This window comes from Psittacula echo (genome assembly GCF_963264785.1).
Source record: "Psittacula echo genome assembly, chromosome: 2".
Taxonomy (NCBI): domain Eukaryota; kingdom Metazoa; phylum Chordata; class Aves; order Psittaciformes; family Psittacidae; genus Psittacula; species Psittacula echo.
Window position 1 is genome coordinate 107,026,399 of NC_137737.1, and position 15,623 is coordinate 107,042,021.

At 39.9% G+C, this 15,623-nt stretch overlaps 1 protein-coding gene across 1 annotated transcript in view; it reads left to right on the forward strand.

Annotated features, from left to right (window-relative positions):
• PPP4R1 (protein phosphatase 4 regulatory subunit 1) overlaps positions 1 to 15,623 on the forward strand; it is a 64,483-nt gene that overhangs the window by 28,676 nt on the left and 20,184 nt on the right. Inside the window, exons 5-11 of the mRNA XM_080611389.1 lie at positions 6,458 to 6,600; positions 8,017 to 8,163; positions 8,395 to 8,502; positions 9,217 to 9,282; positions 11,377 to 11,535; positions 12,708 to 12,838; positions 14,402 to 14,919. Of these exons, the coding sequence (XP_080467515.1) occupies positions 6,458 to 6,600; positions 8,017 to 8,163; positions 8,395 to 8,502; positions 9,217 to 9,282; positions 11,377 to 11,535; positions 12,708 to 12,838; positions 14,402 to 14,919 (1,272 nt within the window). The remainder of the gene's footprint in view (positions 1 to 6,457; positions 6,601 to 8,016; positions 8,164 to 8,394; positions 8,503 to 9,216; positions 9,283 to 11,376; positions 11,536 to 12,707; positions 12,839 to 14,401; positions 14,920 to 15,623) is intronic.

Genomic DNA, 15,623 nt, shown 5'->3' on the forward strand with positions numbered 1-15,623 from the left:
TGTGCTTTGGTGTCATGTCCTGCTGTTTGTAAATGGCAGCACAGAATTGCTGGTAAGTGGAGGAAACCAGTCAGTAGTAGCTGGGGAGTAATCTGCTGCCTCCAACCCACTTACTTCCAAGAGAAACTTTCTCTCCAAATCTCAGTTGTTTGAAAGGCTTATTTTCTTCAGTAGTTTTCTTAACTACTGTAGTTGTGTGTTACTGCCAAGTCTGTGATTTTGCTGTGGGGTTTGTATGTTTCTCCGTCCTTCTGAACTCTGGACTTCCCTACTGACTTTGGTAGTGATTTCTCTGGAATAGCTGCAGCTGGCATACCTTGTATTGCTTTTGAATCTGCTGTTTAATCACTTTGTAATTTCTCTGTTTCTTTAGGGATGTTGGGTAAGGTTTCCCACTTAGATGTTTTTATGGTGTCTTTGAATCTGTAGAAGCCAAGAATCAACTTGGCATAGAAGCCCAGTGCTTGGCAAATCTTAACTTATCCCACACAAATCCTTGCTAGCGATAAAATGCTTATCTTTGTGTTAAAACAGCTGGGCCTTCTTCATTCTCAAATGTAGACTAGCCTCAGACTTCATGTGAGCTTGAACAAGGGCCTTATGTCTTGCTTTTTCACTTAAGTAAATTAGTATCGTTCAAACTATTTTTTGGTACCAGCTTGTGAACGGCTTATATGATACAAGGCTTCATCATTGTGTGTACAAGTATGATTAACTGGCTTTGAAAGTTAGCCATAGGCAGAATTATTGCAAGAATGATAAGAAATGATGGGGGGGAGGGGGAAAGTGACTTCTAGAGGACTGGTGTTTATTTGATTCTATATAAACAACTAGGATTTTTTTCTCCTGAATGACCAATAGTCTCTTTACTGCATAGAATCAGTCGTGAATGCAGTTTGCAAAACAAACTGAATTTAAAACCAATTATTAGACTAATTGGTCATTAAGTTTTGCATCTGTGTAATCAGGTTTAATGTGGATGGCCTCAGGACCTTAATAGAGCGCTGTTGGCTTAGTGAGAGATAACAATGTCTGTCAAATAGCACATACTACAGCACTGCATTTAACAAAATCCTGATATGTAAGCAATATTAATGGAAATTTTCCATAATGGTGTGGAAGGGTTTTCCATACCACTTCTCCTATCTTCAGCTACACATTTTCCTTTGCTTGATGTGATCCTTTTTTTGTTTCTCCGTTCGTCTGATGGATGACTAATGGTGACATTAACCTTTCTCATTAGTCTATATTTCACTCCTCGCTCTGCCAGTCAGTAATGAAGTCCATTTCTGGTTGGTAAGAGTGAAAAACCTGACTACTGAAGCAGCACACACACTGGACACATCAGTCCTTCTGATGGATTCCTAAACTAAAAGGGACAGGTTCTGGTTACAGTGCATTTTGCTTGCCTACATTTTCTTCTGTCTTCAAAAAGGGTAGGAAAGTTGGAAGGACAGATGAAACGGGAAATGGTGGAAGTTGAGAATACGGATGACAGTAGAAGGAAAAAAAAGGGGGAAGGGAAAATTTCATTCGGGGAAGAAGTGGATGGATAAAGTTTGAGTTGATAAACTGAAGAATTTATGCAAACTTTGTTTTTGATCATGTAAATGACATTGTTTGAGAATGGACATGTATACAAATCTCATACTATTGCCCATACTGTAGGCATCTTGGTATGCTGTGGACCTTATATTCAGGCTGAATGCAGAAGTGAGGATCTTTACAGGGACAAGGGCATGAAGGTGTCTTCTGCACTGCTTGTTTCTCTCTAGCACATATGAGTCAATATGTTAATTTGCCTTTCACCAAATTCATTTTTGTTTTCAAAAGAATGAAAGTGTAAATGCAGAAGGATGCACTTACACCTTAACTTTTCACAACCCTTAATAAGAACAAATATTATTAATACTCAGGTGTACTTAAAACATTCATCAAAATTGTCAGTTAAAGCAGCATTAGCATCACCAGTAGTTGTTCTTCATGTGCACTTTCAGAACACGAAAACGTTTCAGGCTCTCACAAATGTAGAGGAAATTTCTGCTTGTATTCCAGAATGGTCATTCTGAAATAATGAAAGCTTTGCAAAATTTTTTCTAAACACTGTGCATTGTTGCAGAGTAAGCTGTTGTGAAATAAATGTAGTTGTGAGCTGGCTCTGGAATAATTGCTTCACTTACAATTAACTCTTCTAGAGCAATTAGTTGGTATTACACTGTGCAGCTCTGCAATAATCCCCTTTTAATTTCCAGTATACAGCTAACTGTGGTGCTTTACGTCCTCAGAGCCTCAGCAGGGATGAAATAAACATTGCACACTTATATAGGAAAGCTAAGTGTATATGCTAGGAGTAGCTCGATGAGAATTGTGGCATTTTGCTTACATGAGAGATGGTGTGAAATTGTAAGGGAAATCCAAGTGTTTTTCCATGCATGAGGAAGGAACAGTTAATTTGCTTCTATGATTTTGAAGTTGGTTTGGGAAGTTGATTTGTGAAATGGCTGAAAATGAAGGTTGGTGTGTGCAGATCAAAGTCTGCCTAGGTTCTGGAGATGTTGGTTGGAATATATTGCTGGCTTCATGTGGTCTGGAAATAGAACTGTTGTCATTTTATTCTAGCATCTGACTTTCAGAGTTATTTCACAAACAGAAGAAGTCTATTTTCACTTTCTTCTATCATTCTCCTAGTTTTGATTGTTTTCTAAACATCAGCATCAAAAGGAGTGTGACCAGCAAGTCGAAGGAGGTGATCCTGCCCCTCTACTCTGCTCTTGTGAGACCTCATTTGGAGTATTGTGTGCAGTTCTGGTGTCCTCAACATAAAAAGGACATGGAACTGTTGGAACAAGTCCAGAGGGGGCCACGAGGATGATCAGGGGACTGGAGCACCTCCTGTATGAAGACAGGCTGAGAAAGTTGGGGCTGTTCAGCCTGGAGAAGAGAAGGCTGCATGGAGACCTCATAGCAGCCTTCCAGCATCTGAAGGGGAGGCCTATAGGGATGCTGAAGAGGGACTCTTCACTAGGGACTGTAGTGACAGGACAAGGGGTAACGGGTTCAAACTTAAACAGGGGAAGTTTAGATTAGATATAAGGAAGAAATTCTTTACTGTGTGGGTGGTGAGGCACTGGAATGGGTTGCCCAGGGAGGTTGTGAATGCTTCTTTCCTGGCGGTGTTCAAGGCCAGGTTGGATGAGGCCTTGAGTGGCATGGTTTAGTGTGAGGTGTCCCTGCCCATGGCAGGGGTGTTGGAACTAGGTGATCTTAAGGTCCTTTCCAACCCTAACTATTCTATGATTCTGTAATTCTGTATCTAGGGAATACACAAGACCTAGAATCAAAGTGCCTAGTGACTGGGGAAAACAAGTATGACTTTGCTTCTGAGATCTAATTTTTTTGTATTAATATTTCTTTCCACATTTTTTTGTTTCGACAAGTTGCAGCTTTTTTTTTTTTTTCTTGTAGCCTGTTACTTTAAGGCACAGACTTGTTCCTTCAGGAGATAGTTTGAAAAGAGCAGCATTTCCAAATACTTCCTCTGCCAAACGGAAAAATACTGTTCCAAGCAAATGCTATGGAGAACCTAATTGTACCCAGTGATTTTTCCAGTGTGCCTAAAATAGAAACTTTCTGTCTTGATGTGAAGCAAAATTCTCCACCCAGATTTTGTTTATACTGTGTGAAAACCTGGTCCTGACTGTATTTTACAGTGCAAAAAATATATAATACAGATGTGTTCCTCAGCTGGATGAGTTTATGCTTTAAGAAGCTATGTGTAATTATTTTAACTGATAACTACCATGCTGTGTTCACTATGTTGACGACAAAACCAGAAACTTTGTTACAAACAACAGGAAAGTTTAAACTGAAATGGCAGACACTGTCTTGTATTGAAGCCTGCTGGAATCTACTTGGATCTGCCTCCTGTCTAAGCTAAAGGCAGAGCTCAGGAATGTTCGAAGGGAATGTATCTTTAGTGGAAATTTTTGGCATTGTCTCTTGGATCTTTAGGAAACATAATGCAAGGAAAAGCTGTACTGTAACCCCATCAGACTGCAAGATTAGGTTCTATTCAGTACACACTGGAACATATGCTTCAGCATTTGGAATAATTGAGCTCTTATCTAAATTGGTAAGCTTAAGGTTCTTGCATAGCAGCAGTAATTCCCCAGAACAGCACAAATGCCTTTTTGATAGTGAATTATGGTGTTGGGTTACATAGCCAGTTACATACACAGTGCTCATTTGTTTGTTGGTTTGAATTGACTTTAGTAAGATCATAGGGCCACGTACTTAGAAGTTAGGGAATGTAAGAACTAAGGTGACTTTAAAGTTCTAATTCTTTCCTGGGCATGAATTTTTCAAATCTTTAATTGCATCATCTCATCTGTCTGTATTCCTCACAAAGCCAGAGCTTGCTTAGTAGCTCAGGAAGAAAGGGGCTCACTTTACATGAGCAGCTCTTCATGTTGTCAGGTGGTGTGGCTGCTGTCTGAAGTCTTGCGTAATAGATGAACCCTGTTCTGAAGAAACAAGGATCTTACCTTTTTGGTACTCATTGCTGTCCTACTGGAGTGCTTCATAAAGAAATTTATGAATTCGGTTTCACAGCAAGCCCAGTCAATTTGGGGAAAGGAAGTGTTGCCATTACTTTACTGGGGGTGGACAAACTGTAGAGGTATCAAAGTCAAAACAGTCTGCCCATTTTGAGTGTCTAGTGTCTGAAGCTTTATACATAGCTCTTGATACGCTTAATACATAGTTCTTGTTGGCTTTGATTGCGGTGGTGGTATTCAGCCATGATGACACAAAATTCGGACTGCAGTCAAGTAAGTAGTGTGCAGTTACTCTCTGAAGAGTCTGGCTTGAGTATTTTGCACATCTTCATGCTAGCAAAGGAATGAATTGGTTTTCTCAGCATTTTGTTTCTTTCACTCTGTTTGATAATCTGTTTTGGTAATATCGCAGTAAGCAGTCCCAGCACCCTCTCTTACCATCACTTGCCTTGCTTCTGTCGTCAGATAGTTCTGCTACTTGGGGGAAATGTGTGATTGCACAGGGAAACCAATCTGAATGTCAGTTCTTGCTGTTTAATCATGTTGCTGTGGTGGGGCAAAAGCTGTGTCAGCCAGATCAGTTCTTTGATATGGTTTGTTGTCTGCCTGCACAAACAGTTGCATTGGCATAATGGAAGCCACAATTTTTGGGTTTGGGAGGGTGGGAACTGCCTGAAGCAAATTTGGAAACAATTTAAGAAGCACTGCTGCCAAACGTGCGGCCTCAGCCAAGTTATCTTCCTCACTCTCTCTTCCCTCTGTCCTCACCTGCCGCCAAGTCATTTTCTCTCTGCTGCAAGAAATGAGGCAGAAGTCCTAAGAAGTGAGAATTAAATCCTAGTGATAAGTGTTGTGACAGAAGCCTCTTGTACCCTTATCATGGGTATCTTGTACCCTTATCACCCAGGATCATGTCCTGGGCATGTCTTGAAATAGCAGCCTTATGGGAAAGGTGGAAGCAGTTCCCTCCAGCCCTGGCGTTGGGGCCTGTTTCCAGTTTCTTATCCAGCAAATTCCTGTCTCCCTTACCTTTAGTTGCTAGTCTTATCTCCTTGTCACTTGCCTTTCAGCCATCCATCCCTCCTTGCCGAGCCTGATGGTTCCTCATTCTGCTCTGTTTCTCATCTGCAGCCATTTCAAAAGGGTTGCTGTTGGCTAAGGGGCTGTGCACAGTCTTATCAGCAGTGATGATGGCTTTCTCTATTACAGGAAGGAAGGACTCTTTGTCTGTAGTTGCTGTGCTCTCTGTTGGCTACTATGCAGGTGCAAATAGAGGGTGTTTTCAAAGCGTCTTAGCTTAACCATCTTTGGGCAGGTTATCACACAGATGGAAAAAACATGTTGAGGTGTAAAAGGATTACTTTCTCTGGCGCATTTCAAGTTCCTCTTCCAGAAGTGAAGAAGCTAGGCCTTGTCAGATAAGAGGACCAGAATCCCATGTAGGAAGAAAATAGGTGGTTTTGCCAACTTTAGTCTTGAAAACAGCTGATCTCCTTTGGTTGTGTAAGAGACTGTGACAAGGAGTCCCCATCAGTTCATTTCTTCTCATTGGTGTCAATTTGGGTTGACTTTCTGCTTAGCAGGTTTCTTTAAAGTAAGGGATGCTCATAGGCTGTTTAGACAGATTATGATATTTGTAATGTTTGGTGGTTTGCTATCTTAGTTTTGACTTGTTTTTATTACTGAGAATGTTGGACCTGTCCTTCTAGTAGTTTAGCAGTACAGAGTGTAGTTGTACCTAGTTTTGACAAAAGATGGTGCCTGTCAAAACAAACCTCAACAGAAGCACACTGACATGAGCCCTTGAGAACATACTTTGTATGTACAGAACCACCTTATTCTAGCACTATGCTTGTAAACATATATTGTACCTTTTTTTTGTTTTATTTTGACCCTGACAGAGCCAACAGTGCGGGCAGAACTGATGGAACAGGTGCCTCATATTGCTATGTTCTGTCAAGAGAACAGACCTTCAATCCCATATGCTTTTTCCAAATACTTACTGCCTATTGTGGTACGATACCTTGCAGACCAGAATAATCAGGTAAGTATCTTCTACAAATAGTTTGTTTGGTAGTTGAATGCACCTGATGTGATGCTCTATTCAAATAACATATCACCATATGAGTGTGTCGTATTTTGGAGTAAAAAGTTTGAATGGACATGAAATACATGGCACTCTGAACTTTAACAACATTTTTTTTCATTGAACATGATCTGTTCTGATTTGGGGCCCTTTATCTGGTATTGTATTCTCATGGGCAAAACCAAACAGTCATTTTGATAAGCTTACATAATTTAAATTCTGGCAAAAAGTAACAGTAGGTCACGAAAAACTGGCTCCTCAATATAATTAATTTTTTAACATCATTATGTACCTTCATGACCAGTTATTTGCGTATCAATTCAATGAACTTTGGGATTGAACTTTTGTGTTTTGTTTCTTTGCATGTGTGAGTTAGCTTGCCTAAAGCTTTTTTGTAGGCTTTTCCACATCATTTCAGACTAGACTACTTCTAGGTAATACATTATTTTGAAATATTTTGGGCCTCTTGAGTGTTACTTCTTTTCCCTTGCCTTTCCCAGATTTTCTGTAATTAAAAATACATACCCTAACCTACTTTTCTTAGTAATATACATGAATTTATGCATGAATTAGCTGTTTTGCTAATTCATGTATAATATAACAACCATACTTGTGCTTGATACTCTCCTGCTAGCAGATTCAGTGATTCTTTTCATCATCTTAACCTCTGTTAAGAGGTTAACTTGGTGAACGCCATAGTTCATTTGGCTGGTTTGCTCCAAAACAAAGATCTCAAAGATGTTTTCAGAATTACTGCATTGCAGTATGTAGTCTCTTGCTGTGTGTAATGCTTTCTCTTCTGATTAAATTCCTTTTTTTTGAGAGGCAGGGGTTGCCGTGTATGAAGTCAATTATTAATGGCTATCTTATTTTTGTACAGTCTTCGTTCTTTTTCCCCGGATAGGACTGAACAAAATAGTGTCTCAGCATTTAAAATACATTCAAAATAAACATAGTTATTTGGTGTCAGCCAAACACTTTGATCTCAGAAAAAGAGGATTTGTTTAAAATTCACATTCCTTAAAACTTTGTTATTTCTAGTTAGTTGTCCTGCTTTGCTTTATGTATTTCATGAACTCTGCCATGGCTACTTTTTTTGACATTGCTGTCCTCTGTTTTGGGAAGTATGTAGGTGGACACTTTTATAACAGCACTGCCTTAGTTTATAATGTGCAGTTGCTCTTCAGTTCAAACATAGTTTGTTTTAAACATGAAGTGTTTGCAGAAATGCTTTTGGAGCATTTGTCCTCTTGCAGAGTACAACTAGTATAGGTGTGTGACAGTATATAGGTACAGCTTCCAAAATACAGGACATTTATTCAAACAAAAAACCCTCTCTTTGAATTCTTTGGTTCTGTTGTCTTTTTATGATAGGTAAGAAAAACAAGCCAGGCAGCATTGTTAGTTCTGTTGGAGCAAGAACTCATAGAGAGATACGATGTGGAGACCAAAGTATGCCCTGTTCTGATAGATCTGACAGCTCCAGACAGCAATGATGATGTGAAGACAGAAGCCGTGGCTGTAAGTAACACCAATACCAAATCACACAGTATAAAGTTTGCTTGAATGCTTGATATTCCAGTCATGGTAGCATGTTTCCAAGTTGCATATCCATGTGGTATTAAAGAGAAAAGAATTCTCAATAACATTATGTGCATACAAATGAAAAGTAAACATAAAAAGCCTCTGCTTAACTGACATGGAATTTTGTGTTGTGCAAGCATCCCTGATTAGTGTCTGTCTTGCCTTTAGATAATGTGCAAAATGGCCTCCATGGTGGGAAAGGACATCACAGAAAGACTTGTTCTTCCCAGGTTTTGCGAGATGTGCTGTGACTGCAGAATGTTTCATGTTCGTAAGGTATGAGTTACCAGCGTCTGGTCTGGATTGTCTGTGAAAGGAGTGTCATGAACTTGGAACTTGCGTTTGGCTAAATGGGTTTTTCCTGCTAGGTCTCATTTGTGACGTGCATAAGTGAAAGCTATGGGGTTTCTTTGTAGCTCACATTTCCACAGATTTTATATTTGACACTGAGTTTTTTTCCAGAGTTCTTACCTTTATTATCAGGAATAAAGAAAGAATCTGCTTGTCCTATAATTGTGTAGGTGGTTATGAAAATGTGAACCAGCTGTAACTGACACAACACCTGAGCTTATATGGTAGATTGAAGATAAGATTAAAGATGCTCATTAAGATGAAATAAACCAATACTCTGTCATGGTATTTAGGTGTTGAAGCTGTGTTTTGGTTTCACCCTGCAATGGCATAGCTTATTTTCCGTGATAACTTCTTGTGTTCTTTAATCTGACAGCACTTTGAACACATTTTATTCTTCCCTTTCACTTAAGTTCTGGGATGGTTCTTTCATGATTAAAAAAGGCTGATTAAGCCTGAAATGAAGAAAACAATTTTTAATTTTCTTTTTAACCATGGAAACTGATGGAATGGGGAAGTAGCTGATGCTGAAACCTGGGTTTGTGTTTTTAAAAGCCGTTTATCTTTTTGCTTTGATTTTTGTTTGCTGTATTAAGAACGACAGTCTTAGTGGCTACTTTTTTGCATTTTGTCTGCAAGGTATGTGCAGCCAATTTTGGAGATATCTGCAGCGTGGTTGGTCAGCAAGCCACAGAAGAAATGCTGGTAAGCTGTTTTTTGATACTTTTTAATATAAGTCAATACTGGAGCAGGACAAGGTACAGGGGAAGGGCAGCTAAAATGATTGGACAACTGCTATATTGCTTTAGTAAGAAGAGACTGAACAAGCAGAGACTCTTCAGTTTTGCTGATGTGAGGTTATGAGTGACATTTACAAAATCTAAAAGTGACTGTGAATACAGCATTCTTACTTGCCAAGTCACACAGTCTAAGACTAAGGGGTACTCAGTTTTAGAGCTAGGAGAAGAGTTAAGCCAGAGTGAAGAAAATATTTTGGGTGGTGGAGGCAGAGAGTAGTATTTGCAAGTTCAGAAATACATTAGGCAAGAAGTAGGCAGAAATGTGTCTTCTAATGTCCATAAATGCAGTGAGAGATTGTAGATACAGGAGGAGCATGGAAGGTATAGACTGCTAGAAGTGGTGAGGCTTATGTGGTCTCTTTTTAAATGGCATCACTTAATGCTGCTCTTCATTGGTTTAATCTTTTAAAGTCAGTTTTCCTGAATCTAATAAAGCCTCACAGTCCTCCTGGGAAGAAGGGAAAGAGAAAGAAAGACAGAGAAAAGAAATCAATCTGGGCAATAACAAATGAAGTAAAGGGAAGAGATGCAAATTGAAAATGGAAAAGGAAGGAACTGGATGGAGGAGCAAGGAGTAGTAAACAGAGGATCTTTAGCAGTACCCCCATTCTCCTGGTGGGTCAAAGGAGCTGGTGGATGTTCCTAGGCTTAGAGACATTTCAGGGCTAGGGAGCAGAAATCGGCCTGACAGTTGCTGGGCTCCTTCTTCCAACTTTTTGCTCTTGGGGATGTGAAAAGTGAGTTTGTTGAGGACCAGAAGGCTTGGAGTCAGTGCCATGGATTAGTGAAGGACTTAGATGCATGACTTCGAAAAAAGCTTTTTGTCATTTTGCAGATGCAGTATTGGGACAGGTAGGCCTAGTGTGACCCTCAGGGCATTTCTTACATTCTTACAGCATCTGCTGCGTTTTTCCCTAGGTACTGTGTGATTCAAGCCATTTGATAATGAAGTATCATTGTGCAGATTTACATCCTGTATGTTTCTTGATTTGGGATGTAAATTGATTTCTCTCCCACAAATGATCTTTTAGTTATATATGTCATAAATTTGGATTAAAACTTTGTAGAGTGTGCAGTTAAACTGTGAAATAAAAAAGTTATTTTATGTGAAAGCAATAATTTGACTGGGATGGTTGGGGATCTCTTTCCATAACAGAAAATGCCATTTTCTGCTCTTTTTTGTATAATTAAAAGAAAAAAAAGAAAAGGAGGGGGAGGGGGAAGCTGTACGGCTTTAGATAAAACTTCAAGTTATAACATCAGTGCTTTTTTAATCAGGAGCAAAGTCCAGAAAGCTTTGCTGCAGAAAGTAGGAACAGCTAAAGATCAATAGAGCTGTAGCAACAGTCACATTACTTTCAACACTGCCTACTGAGAATGAAGGCAGCCATGTGATGACCTGCATGTCTTTGCTTCACCTGCACTGTCCACCATTTCATCCTTACTGTTACCATTTCCAAAAAACCCAAGCACCTGACCAACTTCAGAATACTTCAGTTTTATTAGTAAACCCCCTGGTCTGTTCAGACATGTTTGCTTTTGCACCAAGTGCAGTGTTTCTCTCATTTCCCTGTTCCTTTATGCATTTAGGTCCTGCTTTTTATGGTAGGTGGTGACAGAGATTGATAATGAAAAGTTGGAAAAGAAAGGGTTGTTTTTCTTTCTAAAGATGCTCTTTTGCATTTCAGTGAGACTCTTACAAATACACACACACACACACACACACATATATATATAAAAGGAGGTTAAAAAATAATACTTTCTTGCTCTTCTTCACACAAGTGGATTGTCGTTATCTGTATCCCTAAGTAACATGAGAGCAACTGATAGAAGGGTGGTGCTACTGAATGTGTGCTCTTTGTCTTGCAAATATTAAACTAATGTATCTGAGTGTGGGGAGAGAGAACCAGATGCAGGAGATGAATGTGAAAAAAGAACTTGCTTCTAAACAAGTACTGCCTGCTAAGACTTGCAAATTTACTCACTATGTTCCTAACAGCTGCCGAGGTTTTTCCAGCTCTGCTCTGATAATGTGTGGGGAGTTAGGAAAGCCTGTGCTGAATGCTTCATGGCAGTTTCTTGTGCAACATCACAGGAAGTCCGGAGGACAAAATTGTCAACCCTTTTTATTAATTTGATTAGTGATCCTTCACGATGGGTAAGAATTGCTTTTTATTTCTTGACTAGCTGTCATATGTAAAGGATTTTACTTTCTTACTCCATAGAGAACTTCTCCCCATAGGTGTGGATAACACAACTTGTTTCACTCGCCTCGAGCAAAATTCTTCTCAGACTGCTTAGTTTGTCAGTGGGTGTAGGAAGTCCCTTACGTTTTCACTGCAGCGTATCAGAAAAACTGTCAGGGGGATAGGTTTTCTTAGCTACGGAACTGCCTGTGACTTAATATTGCTGAAAATCATCAACAAACTTGGAAAATTATGTATGATGCATTTGTATTTCTTGAGGTCCCCTACCACCGCCTCTTGTTTTGGGGAGCAGTGGGTCAGTGGAGTGTGGTGGTGGTGTTTGTTGGTTTTGGGTTTGTTTGGTTTTGAGTTGGGTTTTGTGTGTGTGGTGGTTTGGGTTTGTTTGGTTGTTGGTGGGGTCTTATTTGGTGTTGTGGCTTTTTATTTCATTTTTGTTTCATTCGTGTGGGGTTTTTTTATTTCATTTTTTTTGTCTTCAAACCATGTTAAGTTTATTGAGCAGATGACTTGTGAGATTCAAAAGTAGATCTAGTAGATCTTTTGCACAGGAGCATGAGCTCATGGGTTCTGGCAAATCGTGCAAGTTATAGCCCAGCAGAATTAAGCAAATAATAAAAAAAAAAGTAGATAATTATTGGGAAGAGAAGAATAAATGGTAGGAGAAAGGAGGAACAAATGAACAACATGGCCAGATAGGAAATGGAAAGAAACGCAGAGCTTATCATCAATCAAACTTATGGTAGAGAAATGTATGTTCACCGCACATAGTTTTTATCCTTTCAAGTTGTTAAAATTCTCAGCTGAGCTTTCAATTTTACCTGCTTCTGCTTTCTAAATAATAATGATTTCTTCAGTTGTGGGAAATAGGCCTGTCAACCTAATTACCATGATTTAGCTGTTTTTACACTGCTTATTCTTAACTTTTTTTTTACCTAGCACTCTATGTACATGACTGACTGAGTCTTTCCACACAAGAGCCTCTGCTGTTGCTTTCCTCAGTAGGCTTATGACCCTTCCAGTTCCTAGTAGCAGGCATTTATGTTTTATGGGGCAGGCATGATTTATATATATAAATAACTCTTTTTTTTTTTTTTTTTTCCACCTTGTGGACCCTTTCCACTAGGTCCGCCAGGCCGCTTTTCAGTCTCTGGGGCCTTTCATATCAACTTTTGCTAATCCATCCAGCAGTGGCCAGTACTTCAAAGAAGAAGATGGTAAAAACCCGGAAGGTGGTGGTTCTGTGCAGGAAAACAGGTAAAGAATTTACTGTATCTACAAATTATTTTTTACTCCTTGTTTTTCTTCTGTATGAACTGCAGGTTTAAGAAAATTAACCTTCCTGTATGAATTGTGTATTTATCTTGGTAAATGGAAAGATCTGGAACTTCTCATCTTGCTTCACAGGCTGCCAAAATTTTCAGCTATATACTAAAACGACATGACTATTCAGTAACTTAAGATACCTTAGGATATACCTTCTGTAATGAAAAGACTTGACTTAAACAAGCAAGAGCAGTGGATATAGACTACCTAGATTTCAGTAAGGCTTTTGACATGGTCTCCCATCAGATCCTCATAGAGAAGCTGATGAAGTATGAGTGAATGAGGAGATAGTGAGGTGGATTGACAGCTGGCTGAATGGCTGGGCCCAGAAAGCGCTGATCAGGGGGACATGTAGTTGGAAGCCAGTAACTGGTCATGCACCTCAGGGGTCAGTGTTGAGTGCAGTCCTGTCTTCATTATTGATCTGGATGGTGGAACAGGGTGTGCCCTCAAGTTTGCTGATGATGCGAACTGGGAATTGTAGCTGATGTGCCACAGGGTCACACTGCCATCCAGAGAGGCCTTAGGCTGGAGAAGTGGGTTGGCAGGAACCTGTTGAAATTTAACAAGGGGAAGTGCAAAGTCCTTCACCTGGGGGGTACAGCCCCAGGCACCAGTACATGCTGGGGTCTCACCAAGTGGAGAGCTGCTTTGCAGAAAAAGCCCTAAGGGTCTTAGTGAACACCAGATTGACCATGAGCCAGCAATGTGCTCTTGCTGCAAAGAAGGCTGGTGATATCCTGGGCTTCATGAGGAAGAGTGTTGCCAGCAGGTCGAGGGAGGTGATTCTTCCCCTCTGCTTGGCACTGGTGAGATCACAGGTGGAGTGCTGGATCCAGTTCTGGGCTCCTCAGTGCAAGTGGACATACTGGAAGGAGTCCAACAAAGGTAATGAAGGGCCTGGAGTATCTCTCCTATGAGGAGAGGCTGAGAGAGCTGGGACTGCTCAGCCTGGAGAAGAGAAGGCTCAGGGGGCACCTTATCAGTATGTAGGAACATCTGAAGGGAGGCTGCTAAGAGGACAGAGCCAGGCTTTTTTCAGGGGTGCCCAGTGCCAGAACAGTGTGCAATGGGCACAACTTGAAACACTGGAAGTTCCCTCTGAACATCAGGAAAATATATATATATAAATATATACATGTAAAATATATATATAATTTTTAATTTTTTTTCTTTATACCTGTGAGGGCTGACCAGGCATGGGCAGAGGTTGCACAGGGAGGCTGTGGAGTCGCCGTCCTCTAAAATATTCAAAAGCCCTGGGCAACTGCTTTTGGGTGGCTCTGCTTCAACAGGGAGGATGGCCCAGATGGCCTTCAGAGGGCCCTTCTAACCTCAGCAGTTCTGTAATTCTGTGATTTATTTTGCCATGCTATAAGTAAATCTAGTTTCATAAATAGCAAGCTGATAGCATGTGTGTGACTTCTCAAGAGCATCTGTTTGCAATGAGTATATTTTGGTTTTTAAATGTTCAATTGCTTTGGCACTCAACAGTGAGCAAGTCAGGACTGCAGAAGATGTTACAACAGAGGATGAGCACAACAGGACAGAGGATCTGTCTTCACATGTTGATAACGATGATTTTGCAACAAAACTTGAAAATGCCATGGAAGATCAAAATACAGTGTTAAATCACTCCCAGAGGGAAAGTGATTTCCAGACTGAGTCAGCCTTCCATTGCACTTTGTCCTCAGAATCTTGTGGGGAAATGGCTGATGAGAATGAGCGAAGTTCTCATTGCTGTACAGCAGGTCTGCGGGAGGCCAGGCTGAATTCACAGGAAACCTCTCTTTCAGAGCAGGAATTGTACAACTCTTTCCATTTCTGGAGGACTCCACTTCCTGAAATAGATATTGACCTTGAGCTTCAGCAGACTTCTGAGATAATACTTGATAGAGAAATTCAGGAACTCACTATGCAAGTATCTTCAAACATTCCTATGACAAAAAGGAAAGAATTGGAAGAAATGATAGAAAATTTGGAACCCCATATGGACGATCCAGATGTTAAAGGTATAGTAAAGATACTGAAGCATTTTTAGTGTTTGGAGGTATGGATATGTTGCTTTAGCAGTGTGGGTTTTAACCTTTCAGTCATTTTAAAAGTCAGAAGTACTGCTTTCTCCTGGTCCTTAAAGAGATTGTATCTGTTTCGATTTAATTATGAAAATGGATGATTAACTAAAAGGGAACTTTCATTTGTGTAAAGATGTTTTAAAGGTGGTACAATTCCTTCCATAAAGTGAATTGTCATGGTTTAAGCTGAACCCAGGACATGAATACACATCCAGTTATCAGTATAAACGTCTGCCTGCGTGTCTTGACAGTATAATCAAATAGATGGTTCAATGGCATAAGCTGTTGATCAGGAAATTAATTTGTAGTTAGCATACATGCTAAATAAGGAGACAGATTTAATTGTTTTTAATATTGAACTGTGATACATAGTTTTCATTTTATGCATTATTCATTTTGTTTTCAATCAGTTAATCTTCTCCATTTTTCTGTAAGGTCTTTATTATTGCGGTCTTGTGGTTTTGCCTTCAAGTGTGCCAAATTTATTGGGAGAATTGATCCAGCCTGCATTATTGAAGTGAATACACAGCCTCCATTTTAGAAGCTCTTGTAGAGAAGGGTCTCATAAGTATGACTGGCTGGTGGGAGCAGCACATCAGAGAGACCTCCTAGGCTAGCAGAGCTATGCAGGCTATGTAAAG